This window comes from Balaenoptera borealis (assembly GCF_965194805.1).
Source record: "Balaenoptera borealis genome assembly, chromosome: 14".
Classification (NCBI taxonomy): Eukaryota; Metazoa; Chordata; class Mammalia; order Artiodactyla; family Balaenopteridae; genus Balaenoptera; species Balaenoptera borealis.
Genome location: NC_138875.1, coordinates 74631093 through 74652578, shown reverse-complemented (window position 1 = coordinate 74652578; position 21486 = coordinate 74631093). Strand labels below are relative to the sequence as shown.

The 21486-nt window shown below is 46.0% G+C and overlaps 1 protein-coding gene across 1 annotated transcript; it reads right to left on the bottom strand.

Annotated features, from left to right (window-relative positions):
• Positions 1 to 1982: 1982 nt before the first annotated feature.
• OASL (2'-5'-oligoadenylate synthetase like) lies at positions 1983 to 20218 on the bottom strand. Its single transcript, XM_082354486.1, has 6 exons — positions 19816 to 20218; positions 14567 to 14849; positions 12972 to 13147; positions 7967 to 8208; positions 5563 to 5710; positions 1983 to 3001 (listed from the first exon to the last, which is right to left on the bottom strand). The coding sequence occupies exons 1-6, from the start codon at positions 20011 to 20013 to the stop codon at positions 2438 to 2440; spliced, it is 1611 nt and encodes a 536-aa protein (XP_082210612.1). The 5' UTR covers positions 20014 to 20218; the 3' UTR covers positions 1983 to 2437.
• Positions 20219 to 21486: the final 1268 nt, after the last annotated feature.

The following is a 21486-nucleotide window of genomic DNA, read 5'->3' as shown; positions in this document are numbered from 1 at the left end:
CCAGGAGCGATCCTCTTCCAAGATCCCACAAGGGAGCGGAGCAGCACAGGGCATTGTGGGGATTGTAGTTCTCAGACTCAGGCCGCCATTGGTCCTAAACTGTTATGGGGGTTTCCTTAAACGTGAGAGCTGGAAGGGCCTAAGAAATCAACTTATCTATCCTTGAGGAGGAAAGTGAGACCTATAGAGAGGAAAGAATTGCCTAAGGTCACACAAGGGGTTAATGAGCCAGGATTGGTTCCCAGGTTTTGGTAAATCCGTCTGGGCATCAGAAGCACCTTAGGGAACTTTTTAAAATGCAGATTGTTGAGTCTCACTAAAAACTAGGCGAATCAGAATCTCCGAGAGTGGGACTCAGGAATCTGTATTTCCTCCAACATCCTAGGGCCTTGCTGCTACTCAGTGTATAATCCGTGAACCAGCAGCACCGGCAAACTCCAGGGCTTGTTAGAAAATGCAGAATCTTGGCTTCAGCCCAGACCTCCTGAATCAGAAGCTGCATTTAAACAGGATCTCCAAGTGATTTGTGTGCACACTAAAGTTTGAGAGGCACTATCCTAGGTGATTCTGTTGCACAATATGGTTTGGGAAACATTCTGCAGTTTTCTAGCTCAGGACTTCACTCAACCTGCACATCGGAAACATTTGGGAAACTTTAAAATACTGACTCCTAAGATCCCCCCAAGACCGACACATTAGAATCTCCACAGTTAAGATACTCCAATATAAAATATGAACAAAATCACTTTTGTCTTTGGAATGCTTTTCTTTGTGTTTTATCTTTGAAGCTGAGTGTGTCAAAATTAAAAAAAAAATAAACTCTCTGGCCTCAGCTTTCCTATTACGAAAGAGAGGAAGGTAACTTATTCATCATTCTATTAAACAAGAATTGGTCCACTACCTACAATGTGGGCTACACTGGGCTTTATAAAGGATACAAAGGGTGTGGGATGGACTCACCTGTCTGCTCCATGGAAAGGAGGCACTCTTTCCGCCCCTGAAGGCAAAAAGAGGTGGGAAACAGGCTGCTATTGATAAATTGCCCAGAGACTATTGAGTACCAATTATAAAGTACATTTTTCCCCCCTACGGTGAGTAGTCCTTTAGAAAGTGGGTCAAAGGGGAGGGGAGGAAAAGCAAACTTTTTAATGGGTTGATTGGAGTAAACCTGATCACATGATGTCCTTTGATGCTAAAGATGCTATTACTGTCCTTACATCCTTGGACCATTAGGTACTGTTTGTGTGTGTATTGCAGGAGCTGAGGGAATTTTTTTGTTTGTTTGTTTTTATATTGGAGTATAGTTGATTTATAATGTTGTGTTAGTTTCAGGTGTACAGCAAAGTGAATCAGTTATACATATACATATATCCACTCTTTTTTTTCGTTTTAGATTATTTTCCCATATAGGCCATTACAGAGTATTGAGTAGAATTCCCTGTGCTATACAGCAGGTTCTTATTAGTCATCTATTTTATATATAGTAGTATGTATATGTCAGTCCCAATCTCCCAATTTATCCCTCACCACCCCTACCCGCCTTCCTCTGGTAACCATAAGTTTGTTTTCTACATCCGTGACTCTACTTCTGTTTTGTAAATAAGTTGAGGGGATTTTTAAAAATTTATTATATTTTTACTTTTGGTTGCGTTGGGTCTTTGTTGCAGTGCACGGGCTTCTCATTGTGATGGCTTCTCTTGTTGTGGCGCACGGGTTTAGGTGCTCCGCGGCATGTGGGATCTTCCCAGACCAGGGCTCGAACCCGTGGTCCCCTGCATTGGCAGGCAGATTCTTAACCACTGCGCCACCAGGGAAGTCCAAGGGGATGTTTAACACCACATCATCCTCGCTCTCCCAGACTTTGCTTTTCTTCATCTCAGTTTCCCTACAGTCCTCACTTTCCAGAGTTAAGAGGCTCAAATGTTTCAGCAATAATGCCAGGACAGCCTTAGCATCTGTGGAAAGAAATGAAGACCATCCAAAAGAGAACAAACAAAGATTATTTATTCCCAACTTGCCATAACCAGGGAATCAGCCACCATCCCTTGCCTTTGGCAGAGACTCCAAGTCAAGCAGGGCGGTGGGACAGCTATATAGTGGGAAAAAGAGAAGGCTTCATGCATACCCTGACTGAGGTTGTTTGCATGGGGAAGCTGGAGGTGGGCTAAGCAGAAGCAGGGTGTCCTATGTGATTGGTTAGGGAGCTTGTTTGGCTTTCTTTCATTGATCCTAAATTGGAAGGGAGGGAATAAGGAAGCTGGCAGTTATTGACCAAATCCTGATGGTTTGGGGTTGATTGATGCAGGGATTGTGGTTTGGCTTCGGGCTGGTAGCTACAGAGCTTGTGGGTCAGAGTTCTATTGTCGAATATAGTCTGGCCATTGTTCGTTTGTATATCTAGTCTCTCATATCCCTCGTCATCCGTCCACTGGCAAGGTTAGGTGGAACTGATGGGGTCTGGATTAAATGGCAGAAATGCACAGAGAGGTCTTTCAGAGGAACTAGCTGGGTTCGTCTTCTTTCCACGTTCTTCTTCTTTCTTCAGCGTGAAGGTGGTGCTGTCTTGGACACCATAGCTCCTCAAACTCCACCCATCCTGCAGGACTTGGCCTTGGAACTCTAGCTGTTGCTCCTTTCTGAGCAGCCCCTCCTTGAATTCAATCTGCAGCTTCAGGTTCAGGACAAGGCTATCAGGGCAAATGGCATAGGCGTGGCTCCCACCACTGGGATTCTTCACAAAGACCTGGATCTCAGGGGAGATGGTCTGCAGCAGACAGATGCGAGTGTTGGAGAAAACCCCGTAATCAGCCAAGGAGTACTGGCTACTGAGTAGCTGTCGCTCCCCACCGGGCTCCTGGAAGGACAGACGCTGTAGGGCTGTGGAGCCCAGGTTCCCCTGGATCTTCCCTTTAACCTTCTTTATGGAGTCATAAGGGTTCACCGTGATGATGAAATCCGAGAAACCCCACTGCTCCACTGTCACTTGGATGTCTCGTGCCCCCTGGAAGGGAGAGGATAAAGAGGGGTTAAGTCCACATCCCTCTGTCTGAGTACAAAAGTGCCCTTTACCTGCCCTCATCTTTACAACGACAGCAGCAGCTGCAAATATTTAGGGGGTGCCAATCACCTTCCAGGCCCTGTGCTGGGCGCCGTTCATACTCTTCTTAATGTATTTTATTCTCACAGCCCTATGAGGTTGGTTCTGCTATTAGCCCATTTTACAGATGAGGAAGCTGTGGCTGAGCAGGGTTACGCCATTTATTGACCATCACAAAAGTAGTGAGGAGCAGAGCATGTATTTGTTTGTTTGTTTTTCTTCCACATCTTTATTGGAGTATAATTGCTTTACAATGTTGTGTTAGTTTCCACTGTACAACAAAGTGAATCAGCTATATGTATACATATATCCCCATATCCCCTCCCTCTTGAGCCTCTCTCCCACTCTCCCTATCCCACCCTCTAGGTTGTCACAAAGCATCGAGTTGATCTCCCTTTGCTATGCAGCAGCTTCCCACTAGCCATCCATTTTACATTTGGTAGTGTATATATGTCAGTGCTACTCTCTCGCTTCATCCCAGCTTCCGCTTCCCCACCCCCTATGTCCTCAAGTCCGTTTTCTATGTCTGCGTCTTTATTCCTGCCCTGCCACTAGGTTCATCAGTAATGCTTTTTCATATTCCATATATATGCGTTCTCTTTCTGACTTACTTCACTCTGTATGACTGACTCTAGGTCCATCCACCTCACTACAAATAACTCAATTTCGTTCCTTTTTATGGCTGAGTAATATTCCACTGTATATATGTGACACATCTTCTTTATGCATTCATCTGTTGGTGGACATTTAGGTTGCTTCCATGTCCTGGCTATTGTAAATAGTGCTGCAATGAACATTGTAGTACATGTATCTTTTTGAATTATGGTTTTCTCAGGGCATATGCCCAGTAGTGGGATTGCTGGGTCATATGGTAGTTCTATTTTTAGTTTTTTAAGGAACCTCCATACAGTTCTCCATAGTGGCTGTATCAATTTACATTCCCACCGACAGTGCAGGAGGCTTCCCTTTTCTCCACACCCTCTCCAGCATCTATTGTTTCTAGATTTTTTGATGATGGCCATTCTAACTGGCGTGAGATGATACCTCATTGTGGTTTTGATTTGCATTTCTCTAATGATTAGTGATGTTGAGCATCTTTTCATGTATTTGTTGGCCATCTGTATGTCTTCTTTGGAGAAATGTCTATTTAGGTCTTCTGCCCACAAGAGCGGGTATTTGAACTGAGGTCAGCCAGACTCCAAAGTCTGTTCTTCACCACTGGAGGCCACACTCAAGGGCCTGAGAGCCCCAGATGTCTGAAGAGCAACATCTGGAAGGTGCTGGGGGAGGGGAATGGTGGGCAGACCTCTAGCTGATCCTTTTAAGAAGGAATATAGGCCCAGCATTGCCAAGTCTTCTGATTTGTCAAGATAAAAATCTTTTCATGATGCTTTTTATATTCAGGAAAAATCCAAAGGCATATACTTTTTAGCCCATCTGTGGGCCTCATATGGCTGGTGGGCCCCCAGTTTGTAATCTCTGCTCCTTATTAGGGAGCCTCTGATTCTGCTTCTGCCTTCTGCTCTAAGCACCTCAGTCTTTTGAACACAACTTTAGTCCTTTGCCCCTCATCCCCTACCTGACCCTCTACCTGGATGGAGTACTCTTTGTTCTGAGTGTCTACATCCCTCCTTGGCTTTTAGGGCCCACCTCAAGGCTTAATTTCTTCAAGAAATCTTCCTTGGTGACTTATGATGATGACATTTATTTTCCGATTCCACAGCCCCACAAAGACCTGGGTGTGAATTCTGGCTCTGCTGCTTCTTAGCAGTGTGACCTTGGTTAATTCACTTTACCTCTCTGAGCCTCAATCTCCTCATCTGTAAAATGGGGATAATAATGATAAGCTAATAATACTACTTGACCTTTCTATTTTACAGACTTGTCCCTGAACAAGTGCTATGCAAGTCGTAAAGCACAATGTGAATAAAATAGATTATTATGTTCTTTACCTGTACTGTGGGTTTGACATCACATTATAATATTATATGGCATTTTTTTGTTTTCTGAGTATCTTCTCTGGTAATTCTATTTAGGAGTTTTGTGCAAGTTTGCTTCCATCTGGCAAGTTTCTTAAGGGTTGTGGCCATGTCTTATTTCTGAACCATTGTTGCCCCCTTCGTCACCCCCCATCAACCCCAAGCCTGGTGCTAACACAAAACAGCTGATTGAATTGACTTGCCTGGGCTCAGCTTATGCAGAGAATGATTGAGAGCAAAGAATCCCAGTGATTCTTTGGTAGGTTATGGGAAGAAGAAAAAACAGGAAAACAAGAATTTGAAGATAAGGAATCTGAAGCTCAGACAGTTGAATAATTTCCCCAAGTTCACAGAGCTGGTAGGTGGTGCAGCCAGGCCTCAAACTGACACTAGAGTCCTCTTGGCTCCATCGACACAGAAGTAAATACTATGCAGTTATCTCATTCTGAGCTTCAAGCCCCTGGCAGCCCAGAGAGGAGCCATTACCTTCACGTTCCATCTGGGGACTGGGTTCTCGTTGTCGTCATAGCAACAGTCCTGTTTCAGGCACTGGCAGGCCCTCTGAGCGACTATGTCCCATCTGTAGCCTTTTGCCACATTATGGGTGGGGTCAGCCGGATCCAGGATGATAGGTCTGCAACACAGAGAGAAGGCGCCCAGGTTCTTTCTGGTTTGGAGGCCCGCAAGCCAGAAAGAAACCTTCTTGGCAATCATCTGAGCATCTGCTATGTCCAGAGCCCAGGACTATCAGTCTAGGAGGGCCCAGAAACATTGCCGGAGAGTAACAGAATGGAGAGGATTCTTTTTCCAAGAATTCCTCTTGGGGAGAGTACTTTAGGTGTTTGCAAGGAAGTTTTGAGGTGTATGGAGGGTGAGAGCCCCAAAGGCATGCTGGAACAGTAACAGCGGCCCACTCAGGCAGGTGGGCCTCAAGTTCAGAGCTTTCATTTTGCTGAACAGGCTACGGAAGTGAGTTCAAGGCTAGAGCTGCTGAATTGCTTTGGATGACAGTAACACCACCACCACTATTTACTGATGTTTATTGAGGCACGGGCTCAAACCCTAAGTGAATTAACCTATTTTAATCCCTACAACAATTCTATAAGGTAGGGACTATGATGATGATGATGGTGATGATGATGATTTTCCCCCATTTTACAGATGAGGAAACTGAGGCACAGACCTCCCTAGGTTCTCCCAACCTGAAGGTGAGGTTCTTACCCATGTCCTCTGCCTCAACAGAGGAGAGGTTGGGCTGTCTCCAAGCATCTCTCCTCTAGGTAAATGTTGAATAAATACTTTAAAGAATATTGGCTTGAAGGGGGTCTAATAGCCTATTTGGGTTGCTTGGGGTGACCACATGTGTTGGATGGCAAGCCCATGATCAAGACCCGGCCCTTGTACTCCAGGAGCTTTTGACTTAGATGGGAGCTGAGATTTGATCTAAGTGACAGAATGTGATAGCAGGCTACTGACATGAACTAGACACCTTAGGCTCCATGCTCTCAACTCCCAACATCCCTGGCTCACTGAATGGTCCTGCCTCATTTAGAGTCATAACACGCTGTCCTATGGGATGGGGTCACCCGACCCAAAGTGACCCACCAGGTGACCTGATATGCAGGGCCCGTGCCCAGCGATCAGACTGGTTCCCTCTGGAGTTTGGACCAGGAATGATGGAGGTTCCTCATCAACTAGGAGTAAGAGGGGAGCCGAACAGGTGTGGAGAGAGAAGCAGTGAGAGGAAAGGGAGCACGTGGGCAATGAGAGTGAGCAACAGAGAGAGGGGGAGTCTATAGATTTGCCTCAGGTCCCAGTGGTTTTCCAAGGTCAATTTTCTGGTCATCCTTACAATAAATCCTCTTTTCATTAGGAAGCCGGGATTTTCTCCCTTGTAAAAAAAGACCCAACACTCACATAAGGGAATAATAAACAATCTTGCGATATTGCTTGCATTGACCTAAAACTTCTAATGTAAAGAGTTGTCCCAGGTTGGGTTCCCCCAGAAGCAGATCCTAAGATCAGGATTTGAGTGCAAGTCATTTATTTGGAAGGAGATACCAGGAAGCACCAATAAGAGAGTGAGAAAGTGAGACAGGGAAGGGAAGGATGCCAATAAAGGGTATGTGTCAAGGTGATTACCACTGTGAGCAACTGGGGGTTAGTCCCCCAGGGTGGACTCTGGGAAGTAGTATAGAACATGTGTCCCAAAGAGAGTCCCTCCATCTGAGATGGGAGGGAACTGGGGTATTTATACACCAACTTCCATCAGTCACTGGGGGAAGCTGAAAACCCACAGGCAAAGGGACGCAGGTGCTGACAGCTGGAGGTTGAACCAGCCTTCCTGGAAACGGTAAAGGCCCAGGGGATATGAATGGGTACAGGCAGCATGTGCTACAACATTTGTCTGGCATCTACCATAGGCTAGATACTGTAGGCCCTTTACAAATATTTTGTCTGACTCTCCCAACAGTCCTGCATGTTGGTGCCAATTACTCCTGTTTTACGGATGAGGAACGGAGGCTCACAGAGATGAGAAAATGGTGGAGCTGGGCTCACACTTGGGTCTCCACGTTTCTTTCCAGTTTCCTGTGCTGTCACTAAAAAGCTAAGGTAGCTTAGCTTTTCTGAAATGTTTTTCTGAAATGGTCTTCTGAGGGCAAGAGGGCTAAGGTAGGGTGGGGTGGTGGCTCGAGGAACAAGGAAAAGGCTTATAGCCCCTAAGGTCCTTGCAATTTTGAAAGGCAGTCAACTTGAGATGTCAAGTGTGTCAGCGTGAGGTATCAGCTTTCCTACTTAATGAAGCCCACCCAGAAAACTCGATACCACCTTTCCCTTAATTCTCTTTCTTTTCTCTTTGAGATGTGGTTGGCATGCAGTGATCTAGTACCTCTCTTTTCTGAGCTGTTTTCTGACAAAGTCCTCAATGATTGGGTTCTGGAACGTGTAGTATTTGGTCCAGTAGATACAGAGGAACTGATACTGCTGGAGCAGGCTCATCACGGTGGCCAGGCCTCTGTCCAACCGGAAACATTCCTTCTCCTGAGTACCCACTTCCCAGGCGTAGACGGTCAGTAGCTCAAGGGCATAGAGAGGGGGTAGCTCGGCCCGAAGGCACCAGGCTTTCACGCACTGTTGAAAGACATGGGAAGAGAGAGCGAGACCCCAAGATTCCTTATAAGGATGACATTGGACCAGAAACTAGAAAAATCCAAGTTCTGGTCCCAGCTCTGCTACCTACTGGCTGCGTAGTCATGGCCAAGTCACTTTCCCTCTCTGACCCTAAATGGGTTTCTCCATTTTAGAATTAAGCAGCTAGGTTAGTCCAGTTGGTTTCAAACTGTGCTTGACATAACTCCCGGAAATTGAATGATAAAGGGGTGTCCCAAGGAGTGAGCAGGTTGGGCTCTGTCACCAGCACCCCAGCCTAAGCAGCTCCATTTTAATCTATTTGGGCCTCTGAAAGATTTCTTTTAAAGAAAAGTCTTCTTAGCTAAAGAGAAAAAAAATAGTATGAGTGTGTTGGGGGACTATAGGACTAGGTAATAGCTGAGAATCCATGGTGAACATCGGGGTTGCCTCTCTAACAGGCGTTTCTTCCTTCCCCATTGTATAGTAGCCATGCTGTTTGGACGGGATTGACCCAATCCTCCTGTCCAGGGTTGGCCCTGACTGGACAGGGTCACCAGTATAAACCTATTCCCCTTGCCAAGTGATTGGTTCAAGAGAAGCTTTGTAATCTAAGTTGGCCTAATTTGAGTCAAGCTTAGTTCTTTTGTTCAGTGGTTGAAAGAAGAGAAGTCCTCTCTTGTATGTGGATGTGAGGGCAGGAACAGATGTGGCCATTTTGCCACCATGAGGGAAGCCAGCCTGAGGACCAAGGTGACATATAGAATTGAGAGACGCTGAGAGTATTATAGAGAAACTGAGCTGGAGCACTCATCAAACAGTGCCTGAAGCCTCCTCTCCACTGCTGTGGGTTTTCACACATGAGCTGATAATTCTCTTTATTGGTTAAGCCAGTTTGAGTTGGTTTTTCTGTTTTTCTGTTACTTGCAAAAGAAAGCATCTTAACGGATACCAGTCACCTCCTGTCTAAAGAACCTCTCTAACATTGAGCTAGGAAATGAAAATTTCTGTCAAACATCCAGCTATTTGGTTTGTGGAAGCAAAATTGACATCTTGTCCTGTGGCCATTATAAATAAGTTTTATATCACACCCCTCAAAGGGACAAAAACCCACTTTGACCTTGAAACAAACAGAAACGAGGCCATCTGGTCTAGTTCTAGTCCCCAAAATAAATGAAACCTGTGCCTTTCCTGTAAGTTATTGACTCACTAACAAAAACAACTTTATCCTTGACTTTAAAATTTTTTAATTGATTTCAAACTTATTCATAAATTAATGAATTTGTTTTTGTAACATTTTGTGAATTCACATCTCACAAAGCTGTAAATCTTAACTAATAAAATTATAATTTTGTTAAGAATGTAAACTCATGACAAGACAATTTATTTTCTCCAATACTAGTGAAATTTTACTAGCTAGATTCTTAAATTTACATGACAAAGAAAATGCAGAATGCCTGTAATCATAAGATGTAAGCCTTAGGAAAAATGAGCCGTTCATTTCTTTTAGGACCTTTGATAGACTATTTAATGGTACATAAAAAAAAAAAAAAGAGCAAACCAGAAGAAAAGATTTATGTTCCCTTCCAGTGCTGATTTATGTTAGCGATGCTCTGATTTCTTCCTATTTTGGATTTCTCTGACTTTTGCGAAGTTGCAATACTTCATGACCTTTCTAGATCTGATAAGCATGTGAGAAATTTGCTATTTTTCCACCACCAACAGAGATGAACTATAAACCTAGTAATCTTGGTAATCGTTTTTTCTTTAAACACCTATTATATATTTTTTATTGGATTAAGCCTTTCCTTCTGCAGTCTGATTCCCTTGCAACTTCTCTGCAAGTTCTTATTTAATAAATGACTTTTTACCTCTTGTTTCTGTTTGCAGCTGGAGGTTCCACTGAGACTGTTCCAAAGCTGAGTAAACTGTGTTGCCTGAGAAACGCGCCCCATGGGCTGTTTACACTCAGATGTGCCCCTTTTTTCAACTCTGAGGGTGAATCTTGTAGTACAATAGTTTTTACTCTTCTGATGTTTCTCTCCTCCCTCCCCACCTCTACTCTGTTTTTATTTCTGATTCTAGATTGTCTGATTCTTGGACAAGTCTGATTCTGGTTCTTGTACGTATTTGTATGGGGCCACTTATGTCCCCACTGATGACTACAATCTGTAACTCTGCTTTTATGGTTTGACCATCTGGTGGTCTCTATCGGGAGACAGATGATAGGAATTTATTCTCTGCTGGGTGGCAGTCGATGAGAATTTGATTGTATTTTGTGTTTCTCTCTCTCTCTCGCTCTCGTTTGGTCAGTTTGTCTTGAGAATTCAGATATCTCCTGGGAGCCCTGTTATTGTTGTCTTCTATGCCATTATGAATTTAAATCACTCAAAAATTGGGGGGTAGGGGTGTGGTGTGTGCACGCACACACATGTGATTCCTGGAAAACCGCCCTGTAAAATTAGGAGCTGATGGACTGTTAGATTTTATGCTGTGTTTATTTTGGACACATAATTAAAATAGTAAAATCACAGCTGCCAATTCTTTTTGTTTTTATGTATGTAAATGAAAAAAAAAGGATTTCATAAAAGAATGGTCTGATTACAATATAATCTATCTGCCAGCAAATCTCTTCCTCCCAACTCCACTATGGGAAATTTATGAAGTGTAATAAATTCGTGGATAAAGACTCATGGCCACCAAAGGGGACTGAGTCAGAATTTCACCAGAATCTTTTATTTCAGAAGTAGGCAACTTCATAAGAACAGATTGCTTAACAAAATGAGAATTAATTACTCAGGTTAATGTTCTATTGATGACTATGTGAGAGAGAAAAAAAAAAAAACCCTTTCTTTCTTACTCTCCTACCCTCAATATACGGAAATACATGTGCAAACTAAGATACATTCTGTAAATGATATATTATTCCAACTGACACCTCAGAATTAAAAAAAATCCCTATAAAAATTCCTACTATAGATTATGAACTAACAAATCCTCAGGAAAACAAAAATAATTATTCTGTAAAATAATAGCATACGTAAATTGGCCTCGTTTATAAAACTATTCAGAATGATGGCTTAATATTCACAAAGTGTCTTTATTAAGTTCCTTTTCAGGAATATGTAGTGTTTACATACGTTCAAAAAAATCTGTCCTCCTTCCTACCAGGATAGACTTAGATAAATCAAGAATAAATCGGGACTTTCCTGGTGGCCCAGTGGTTAAGAATCCGCCTGCCAATGCAGGGGACACGCATTGGAGCCCTGGTCCAGGGAGATCCCACATGCCGCATAGCAACTAAGCCTGTGCGCCACAACTACTGAGCCTGCGCCCTGGAGCCTGCGAGCCACAACTACTGAAGCCCACGCGCCTAGAGCCCGTACTCCACAATAAGAGAAGCCACCGCCATGAGAAGCCCGCGCACCGCAACGAAGAGTAGCCCCCGCTCGCCGCAACTAGAGAAAGCCTGGGCGCAGCAACGAAGACCCAACGCAGCCAAAAATAAATAAATAAATAAATAAATAATAATACTGAATCAAAAAACTGTTTCAAAAAACCATATGCAGACAAATTCTTGTCTTAGAGGCAGAGACTTTTGGGGTTTTTTTGTTTGCTTTTTTGTTTGTTTTTGGCCACGCGGGGATCTTGTTTCCCTGACCAGGAATCAAACCTGTGCCTCCTGCAGTGGAAGCATGGAGTCTTAACCACTGGACTGCCAGGGAAGTCCCTTAGTGGCAGAGACTTGAACAAAGAAAGGGCTATAGAAGTAAAGCTGATATGTTGTTCTGTGGACATTACAATAAACGTGCAAGTCATATACAGGAAGAAAACACTTTGTACACTTAGACAGGCAGACAAACAAAGCAAACAGATCATTTTGTTGAGTTCTAGCTCTCCAAATCCACAAAATCTTGGATCAATTCCTCTTAAGTGCCTGACTGACCAAAAAAACCAATTTCATTCTTGGCTTCTGTGATGCTAACATCTGAAGATACATCACAACCTCGGTAGAAGTGATAATCATGTAAGAAAATGACTGCTTTCCCACCATAAACATACTAACTATAAACTAACTTTGGTAATATTCTGATTTTTATCTTTAAATACTTTTTTTTTCTTTTTGGACTGGACCGGTCTTTCTAAAATCTGACCCTTATCATTTTTTTAAAAATAAGAAAGCATCTTTTTTCTTTCTTTCTCATTTTTTGCTTGTTTCTGAGTCTTCCTTTCATAAATTCAGATGACATGTTCATCTGGGTATTTTGAAATATACCTGGTACCATGCAGACATCATATGTGAAATCTAAAAAGTAGCTGCTGTGGATGTATTCACTCAGTAATGATCATGATACTCAGGAATTCAATCATTTGGAGGGGGAATTGGTGCAGTGTGGAATTAAACGAATTTTTCCTCTTGTTAGTCCTTAATCAGCTGAGATTAATGTCCAGAGAGCCCAGAGAAGTTGACCTTAGCCAGCACTGGACTGTAGCTGGACCATTACAAGCACTCGTTCTTTGAAATACAGTACGTTCCTTATTTCTCTCCTTCCTCCTCTGTTTCTTTCTCCTCCCCCTCCTCTCCTTCCTCCTTCTTCATCTGCATCTTCTGCCAGGTTTACATTTTAAAAGATGAGCCTTCCCTCCCACCCAACCTTCATTGCTTCTGGGTGCAGTTTCCCGAGATAACAGCTATGGTTCCTGCCTTTTTCTTCCCCTCCCTCCTCCATCTTCCGCTCCTGCCCCCAGCCTGGCAGCCTCCTCACCTCCAGGTACCAGTGTTTTACCAGCCGCAAGAGGCTCTTCAGCTGGGCTGGCCGGTGTTTCACGAAGTTTCTCTGCAGCTCGCTGAAGGATGGGGAGAAATGTCCAGGGGAACCGCAGGCCTTAATCAGACTCACGTAGACCTCTGGGGAGGGATGAGGGTTGGGAACAGAAGGCCCTGAGGAGAGAGGAGGCAAAAGGGAGAGAGTGAGGGCTCAGGAAGCCCCAGGTTGCTGACTAGTCCATGGGGGAGAGACTGGTAATTATTGGAGTATCTCTCCAGGGAAACCTGGGACCACATAGCTTAAGAGACTAACAGTTTGCCTTCTTGATTGTCCTTCTGGAGAATCAAAAGTGAGTTTTCCAGAAACAGACTCACAGGCACAGAGAACAGACTTGTGATTACCAAAGGGGGAGGGTGGGTGGGGGAGGGATGGATTGGGAGTTTGGGATTAGCAGATGCAAACTATTATACATAGGATGGAGAAACAACAAGGTCCTACTGTACAGCCCAGGGAACTAGATTCAATATGCTGTGATAAAACATAATGGTGTATATATGGATAACTGACTCACTTTGCTGTACAGCAGAAATTAACACAACATTGTAAATCAACTAGACTTCAATAAAATACATATTTTTTAAAAGTGGGTTTTCTATTCCTCAGGCTACTCAAGGACTATTGTCCTCTCTTGATGTGCCCAACACCCTCAGTTTCCCTTAATGTCTGTTTTGGATCTCTCAGCGATTTATATGAAGCTTCCATCACTGTAGGGAAGGACCAGTTCCGTATAAGAAAGCTGGGCTCAGAGAGCACGTTTGCTGAAGGGTGGGGCGTACATCACTACCACTAATGTCTCCCACTGTCTCTTTCTGGCTCAGATGGGATCCCAATTGTGACACTTTCTCCATGGAGCAACTCCCAGCAGCCACTCTAGTTAAGAGGAGCTGGTGCACCAGGTGAAAGCTGTATCATCTGGGTTTGTAGCTGATACCGTTGCTACTGCCATCGGTGCTCCCGGGAAGCAGCCCTCAGCCAATGGCCGATGGGAAGCTCGTGGATGAAACACTCAACAACCCACTTGGGAGACGTGCTCTGCACTTTTACCGGAGCTCTGCAGGGGCACAAGCCCAGCTGCTCACCGTGGTGACTAGTTCCACGTGCACCTTGTCAGGCTCCTCCCCTTCCGTCTCGCTCCGCTGCTTCCCTACCAGCATCTCCTGGGACTGCTTATCCCCAAATCCCTGTCTCAGGGTCTGCTTCCGGGAAAGCACAGACAATGACAGGCCCCCGGCCCCGCGGTAAATGTTCCAGAAGCACCCGAGGTTGCTCTTCCTCCTTCCCCTCCATGGCTCTCACTTCCTCTCCAACCATATATTTATCTGCGTGATTCTTTGATAAATCTGTTTCCTAAGTTGAGCCACAGGACAGCCAGAGTTGAGTCAGTCCCAGGCACTGCGGTCACCCAGCACCCAGCACAGGACGTGGGTTGAATGGGTGAATACAGGTGTCTGCACGTGGCCACGAAGGAGAGGTGAGGAAGCTGCGGGTCCCCCGGGAGGGCGGTCGTGTGAGTCTGGTGGGCTTCCCCTTACCCAGGACCCCGTAGGCCGGCACGACGGTGACAGTGATGGGCTCCGCAGTCTCCCAGGACTGGATGGTGAAGGCGACAGCAGAGGGGACTCCCTGGACCAGCCTCAGGTCCTGGAGCTGGAGGCTCCGGAGGTCCTGGCAGTACCTGAGCTTTTCACATAGCAGGCTCAGAACGTCGTCGAGGCGCCTGGCCTCCTCCTGGAAGCTGTGGAAACCGCTCAGGACCATCACCAGCTCCACCTCCGAGCTGTCCCTGAGCACTGTGCCGTTCCCGAAAGAGCCCACCTGCAGAGCACAGAGTCCCGTCACCACGAGGCCACTGCCTGGACCAGGCAATCCCTGAGGCTCTTTCCACGGATGATCACCACCGCCCTGAGGGATGGGCGGGGAGTATTTCCTTTTTTAAAAATTATTTATTTATTTATTTATTTATTTTTGGCTGCATTGGGTCTTCGTTGCTGTGCGCGGGCTTTCTCTAGTTGCGGCGAGCGGGGGCTACTCTTCATTGAGGTGCGCGGGCTTCTCATTGCAGTGGCTTCTCTTGTTGCAGAGCACGGGCCCTAGGCGCACGGACTTCAGCAGTTGCGGTAGGCAGGCTCAGTAGTTGTGGCTCGCAGGCTATAGAGCGCAGGCTCAGTAGTTGTGGCACATGGGCTTAGTTGCTCTGCGGCATGTGGGATCTTCCCGGACCAGAGATCGAACCCGTGTCCCCTGCATTGGCAGGCAGATTCTTAACCACTGTGCCACCAGGGATGTCCGGGTGGGGAGTATTAACATCCCTTCTTTACAGGGGAGAAAACGGGGATGTCGAGAGGCAAGCCTCTCCTCTAGGGTCACACAGTGGGCGCTTCCAACCAGGGAGCCAGACTCCACAGCCCACGTTTCTTATTTACTCCACTGCCTCGCTTTTGAGACTCAGCCTTATCGGCAGAGTGATCCCCACTCCAAGGGAACAGTCATCCTCCACAGGGTGGTGGTAGGAGGATTCTGGGGGGGGGGTCTGAATAATTTCATGACATTAAAAAGGGGGGCAGGGCTTCCCTGGTGGCGCAGTGGTTGAGAGTCTGCCTGCCGATGCAGGGGACACGGGTTCGAGCCCTGGTCCGGGAAGATCCCACATGCCGCGGAGCAACCAAGCCCGTGTGCCACAACTACTGAGCCTGCGCATCTGGAGCCGTGCTCCGCAACGAGAGGCCGCGACAGTGAGAGGCCCGCGCACCGCAATAAAGAGTGGCCCCCGCTCGCCACAACTAGAGAAAGCCCTCGCACAGAAACGAAGACCCAACACAGCCAAAAATAAATAAATAAATTTTAAAAAAAAGGGGGAGGCACAGGGACTTCCCTGGTGGTCCAGTGGGTAAGACTCTGCCCCCCCCCCCCACCCAATGTAGGGTGCCCAGGTTTGATCCCTGGTTGGGGAACTAGATCCTGCATGCATGCCGCAACTAAGAAGTCTGTATGCCAAAACTAAGATCCCACCTGTGGCAACTCAGACCTGGCACAGCCTAAATAAATAAATAAATGAAGAAATAAATATCTAAAAAATAAAATAAAATAAAAATAAAAGGGGGGCACAGTATTGCCTGGTGGATAAGAACCACGGGCTGGGGAATGAGGCAGCCTGATCTTGACCTCGCCTCTTGCCCCTGTTTCTCAGTTGCGTGATCCTTCTGAACGCCGTCCCTCATCTGTCACCTCAGAGTAATGATGGCACATGAGTCACTGGGTGATTGGGAGGATTCGATAAGACAATGTGTGCCAAGGGCTTGCCGTGGTGCCTGGCACACAGGAAGTCAGCAATATATCTCTCTTCCTTCTGCTCTACTTGACTTAGATCATCTCTTCTGCTGCCTGGAGTTCAGCTTCCCCATCTGAATTGAAGGAGCCTGAGCTGGATGATTTTGAAAGGGTCTTTTTGATGTTCTGAGATCCTAAACTTGCTCTCCAGCACTGTTGCCTCTGGTATACTAAGTCCCCCAACTCTCTGGCCTTCTCTCTTTCTCACTCCAGGTCGGGAGGTGGAATTGCCAGGGATGCATCAGACCACAGGTCGGCTACCTCTGCTGGTGGGTGGAGTCAAGGAACATTGATGATGACCCAGCTGCCGCCAGTTGAGCCCTCGCTGTGCCTGGCACCACTGAAAGCCCTTTATACACACAATGTCTTTTAATCCTCACCCCCATTAATTGAGGTGGGGGGACTAGTATAATTATCCCCATTGTACAGATGAGAAAAGGGAGGCAGTTGGGGGTTAATCAACTTGCCATGGACTCACAGCCAGGAGTGATAGTCACAGTCAGATAGAGTCAGAACACCAGGTGTGGTGGTTCTACCTCTTTCTTCCCTGTGACCCAAGTCTATGTGGCAGGCCCTGCTTCTGTGCAGGAGTCCGCCATCTTTTCTTTCCTCTTCCTTTTCCATTTTCTTTCTCCACCTGCATTCGGACTCAGCGTTTCTGCCCCATGTGAGAGTGTTGGGAATGGCACCCTGGGTGCAGATGAAGAGCACATCCCGCTGAAGGCTGTGCCTGTGCTGCCCTTCCCACCTTTTCCAGTGGTAAGATACAGGCAGAGAGGGAAGAGCGTTCTAGAACAGGCTTCATGACTTGCTTCAGTCCAAACCTATTCAAACCCAAGGACAAGCATTCACTCTTGTGGACCAGCACAGCTCACCAGATTTTCAGGGGTGGGGGGAGGGTTTAAAGCCCAAATAAAGTGTTAATTTCTCATTGGTGTTGGGGGGGCACAAGCCGCCCACACAGGGTGGGCAGGTAGCTCCCTCAGCATCCAAACTCCCTCCGTGGGGAAATGAAACCCACGGGGTCATTTGGAGGAAAGGTACAGTTTCAATACACCCATACAAAGGGAGTAGAGTCATAAGATTTATTACTTTCAAAAATAGATAACTAATGAGAACCTACTGTAGAGCACCGGGAACTCTACTCAATGCTCTGTGGTGACCTAAATGAGAAAGAAATCTAAAAAGGAGGGGGTATATGTATATGTATAACTGATTCACTTTGCTGTACAGCAGAGACTAACACAACATTGTAAAGCAGCTATACTCCAACAAAAATTAATTTAAAAAATTTAGGGCTTCCCTGGTGGCGCAGTGGTTGAGAATTTGCCTGCCAATGCAGGGGACACGGGTTCGAGCCCTGGTCTGGGAAGATCCCACATGCCGCGGAGCAACTGGGCCCGTGTGCCACAACTGCTGAGCCTGCGCGTCTGGAGCCTGTGCTCCGCAACAAGAGAGGCCGCGATAGTGAGAGGCCCGCGCACCGCGATGAAGAGTGGCCCCCACTTGCCGCAGCTAGAGAAAGCCCTCGCACAGAAACGAAGACCCAACACAGTCATAAATAAATAAATAAATAAAAATTAAAAAAAAAATTTGGTCAACAACCTTTAATTTGGTTACAACCTTTCTTTCAGCACCATTTTTAAAAAAAAGAAAAAAAAAAAAAAAAGATTTATTACTTACAGATCCCAGAAGCAAGGGGACGCAGTGAGCTGGGGGAAGGGCAGTTCTCCGCCCCAGGTCACAAGCCAGCAGGAGATAGAGCAGGGTAGCAAGCACCTAGTACTTACAAGGTGATTGGGGCAGAGGTTACTAACTTTTCACAGGCTTAACTCTAAGTGGTTATTATTTTTTAATTAAAAAAATTTTTTAAAAAAACGCTCTTAGCTCTACATTAAAAAAAAATTTTATTTATTTATGTTTTTTGGCCACACAGTGTGGCATGCAGAACTTCCCTGACCAGGGATCGAACCCGTGCCTGCTGCAGTGGAAGCTCAGAGTCTTAACCACTGGACCAGCAGGGAAGCCCACTCAGTGGTTATTTTAAAAGGTTCCACTGGGAAAGGCAAAGCAGGAACCTGTGGGGATACCCTAAACCTATCTACAAGTCCAGACTCTGAACTTTTGGTGTTAGTAGGGTCACCATACTGTAAAAGGCCTAGGCAGCCACTCAGAAAAACAAAATTGTTTTCCTCAAAAGTTGTTTTTCTCATCATGCCTTTCTAGTTTTGACCCTCTTGCATTATTATCCTAGCTAGGACAGGAGGTGACATAAGGCAGCTGCAGGAAGGGCTTGGGGGAAAAAAGCTCAGCCTGGAGTGGAGTAAGATAGATCCTGGTTGAAATCCCAGCTTCACCACTAGCTGTGTGACCTTGGGCAAGTGACCTCACCTCTCTGAGCTTCCATTAAAAAAATTTTCCATTATCAAAAATTTTAAACAGAAAAATAGAAAGAGAATACAATGAACACTTATACATCCATCCAGATTCAACAAGTCTAAACTCTTTGCCATATTTGCTTCAACTAAGCCACTTTAAAGTCAATTACAGACGCTAAGGACTATTGTCCCTAAATACTTTAGCATTTGTGTCCAACAAAGGAGAACATTTTCCCCCATAATCACAAAACTATTATGTCTCAAAAAAACAATTCCCTGGGACTTCCCTGGTGGTCCAGTGGTAAAGAATCCACCTTCCAATGCAGGGGACTCGGGTTCGATCCCTGGTGAGGGAACTAAGACCTCACATGCCGCAGGGCGACTAAGCCCACATGCCACAACTACTGAGCTCCCACGCCTCAACTAGAGAGCCCGCGTGCCGCAAACTACAGAGCCCACACACCCTGGATCCCACGCGCCACAACTAGAGAGAGAAAACCCACACGCCACAACTAGAGAGAAGCCCGAGCCCGCACGCTGCAACGAAAGATCCTGCATTGCCACAACTAAGACCTGACGCAGCCAAGAAAAGAAATAAATAAAATAAATAAATATTTTTTAAAAATTCCCTTATATATATTATTTAATATTCTGGCCATATTGAAATTTCCCCAATTGTTCCCAAATTATATTTTACAGATGGTCCATTCACACCAAAATCCAATCAGAGAATTTGCATTGTATTTGGTCATTATGGATCTTAAATCACTGAGTTTCCATTCTGCTCATCTGTAAAATGGGAAAAGAATAGTACATACCTCACAGGGTACACAAATTAGAGATAATATACGTTAAGGGGTTAGGGTAGTGCATCCAAAAAAGTGCACTATTATTATTAGCTTCCTTACTGGACTTGCTCTGCTCAAGGCAGCAGTGCACTGGGATGGAGTGTCTTGAGATGTCAGTAGCAGGGGCTAGGGATAATGAGGCAAGAGGTCCCAGCATCCTCAGGGATGTAGACCCACAAGCTGCATTTTGCCCAGCCCTGGTCTGGGGATGGAGGGGACCAGTCTCACCTTGACCACCTTCAGCACCCACAATTCCTGGTCCAGCCTGTGCTCCCCCTGGAAGCTCTGCTCTCTCAGGAACTGATCCACAGTCTGCACAGTCTCCAGCACCTCTTTTTTCCACTCCTGGCTGGGATGCAGAGAGTGAGCCACGAAGGAGTTCAGCCTGGAAGCCGGGGTGACAAACAGCTCCGGGGGCACTGCCATCTCTGTCTTGAGAGTACCACTGGTGGCTAGATATATACACACACACCAACCCAGCTCCTGGCACACACACTCTTCTTTAAGGGGACTCCTCCTCAGCTGACCTCCAGCACCCTGTGGAATAAAGGATCAGAGTGGAGAGGAAACAAGGGGTGTCTGGCTGACCAGGCGATCCTCTTCCTGGAGGCCGTTCACTGCAGCTGGGGCACCGAGGGACACTGAGTGAAACCACCTTAACAGGCGTGGCTTTTAGTCACCCTTTCTGCTGTAGGTTTCGTTTCTCAACTTTTAGTTTCCCTTTTACAACTTGGAAACTGAAATTGGCTTGAGGATGGCCCTGGGAAAGGCAACTCCCCCAGGAGATGGGAATTGGACGGTATCCACCAATCCCATCCCCACCACCTTGTCACCTGAAACAGGTCAGTAAGAGCAGGGACTCGCTCGAGGTTGGGCTGAACAGTGGGAATTCTAGGGTCCCGCAGAACAAACTCTAGAATTCCACTCTGCCCTCTGCCAGACTCTTAACCTCTCTGATCCTCACATAAATAATCTTTAAAATGGGTTTAAGAATAATACCTACCCCATAGGTTGTGTGGATTAAGCGTGAGAACATTTAGCAGAGAAAACATTAAGTAAATGCAAGTATTGTTATTCGTTCACTGTACATCTAGTGAGTGCTGGCTGGGTGCCAGACATTGTGCTAAGAAGAAAACATGAGACGTGGTTCCTGCCGCAGGGGCTCCCAGAGCAGTAGGGGAGACAGAGGAGACACAGAGAGTCCAGTGTCCTGTGAACTAGGAGAAAAGAGGGCACAGAAACCTGGTGGAAATTCAGGCAGGAGAGTTTCTTTGGGGTCACCTGTGGTGTCAGTGGACACCTGCTTGAGATGAGTCTTAAAAGACTGGGAATGCGGCCAGGAGACAGAGGGCACAAGACGGGATAAGGCTGAGAAGTGTGAATCATCCTGGTATGTGCCAGGACTCGGCTTTCAGATCCACATTGGCATGGAGGGCAGGGAGGGGAGAGGTGAGAGCTGTGCCTGGACAGGTGGGCAGGGATTGAGACTCAGAATGCCATTCATTCATTCATTCAACAAACATTTGTTGAGTGCCTGCTGTGTGCCAGGCAGGCGTCCTGGGGATACAGCAGTGAATAGGCAAAATTCTTGGACCGCAGAGGGCTTACACTCTAATGGTGGAGACAGATAGTAAACAGGATAAATAAGTAACATTATAGTAATTAAGACGGTGATAAGTGCTAATCAGGAAAATAAAGCAGGGAAAGAGGTTAAAAGGTATCGACTACGTGTGGGGAGTGAGAAGTGGCGATGTTTAGGGGTTCAGTCTCAAAGAAGGTGGTTAGGGAAGGTCTGAAAAGGAGACATTTGAGCCAAGACATGAAGGAGGCGAAGAGTGAGCTGTATGTATGTCAGAGGGAAGAATGAGAGAAGGTGGGACTTCCCTGGTGGTCCAGTGG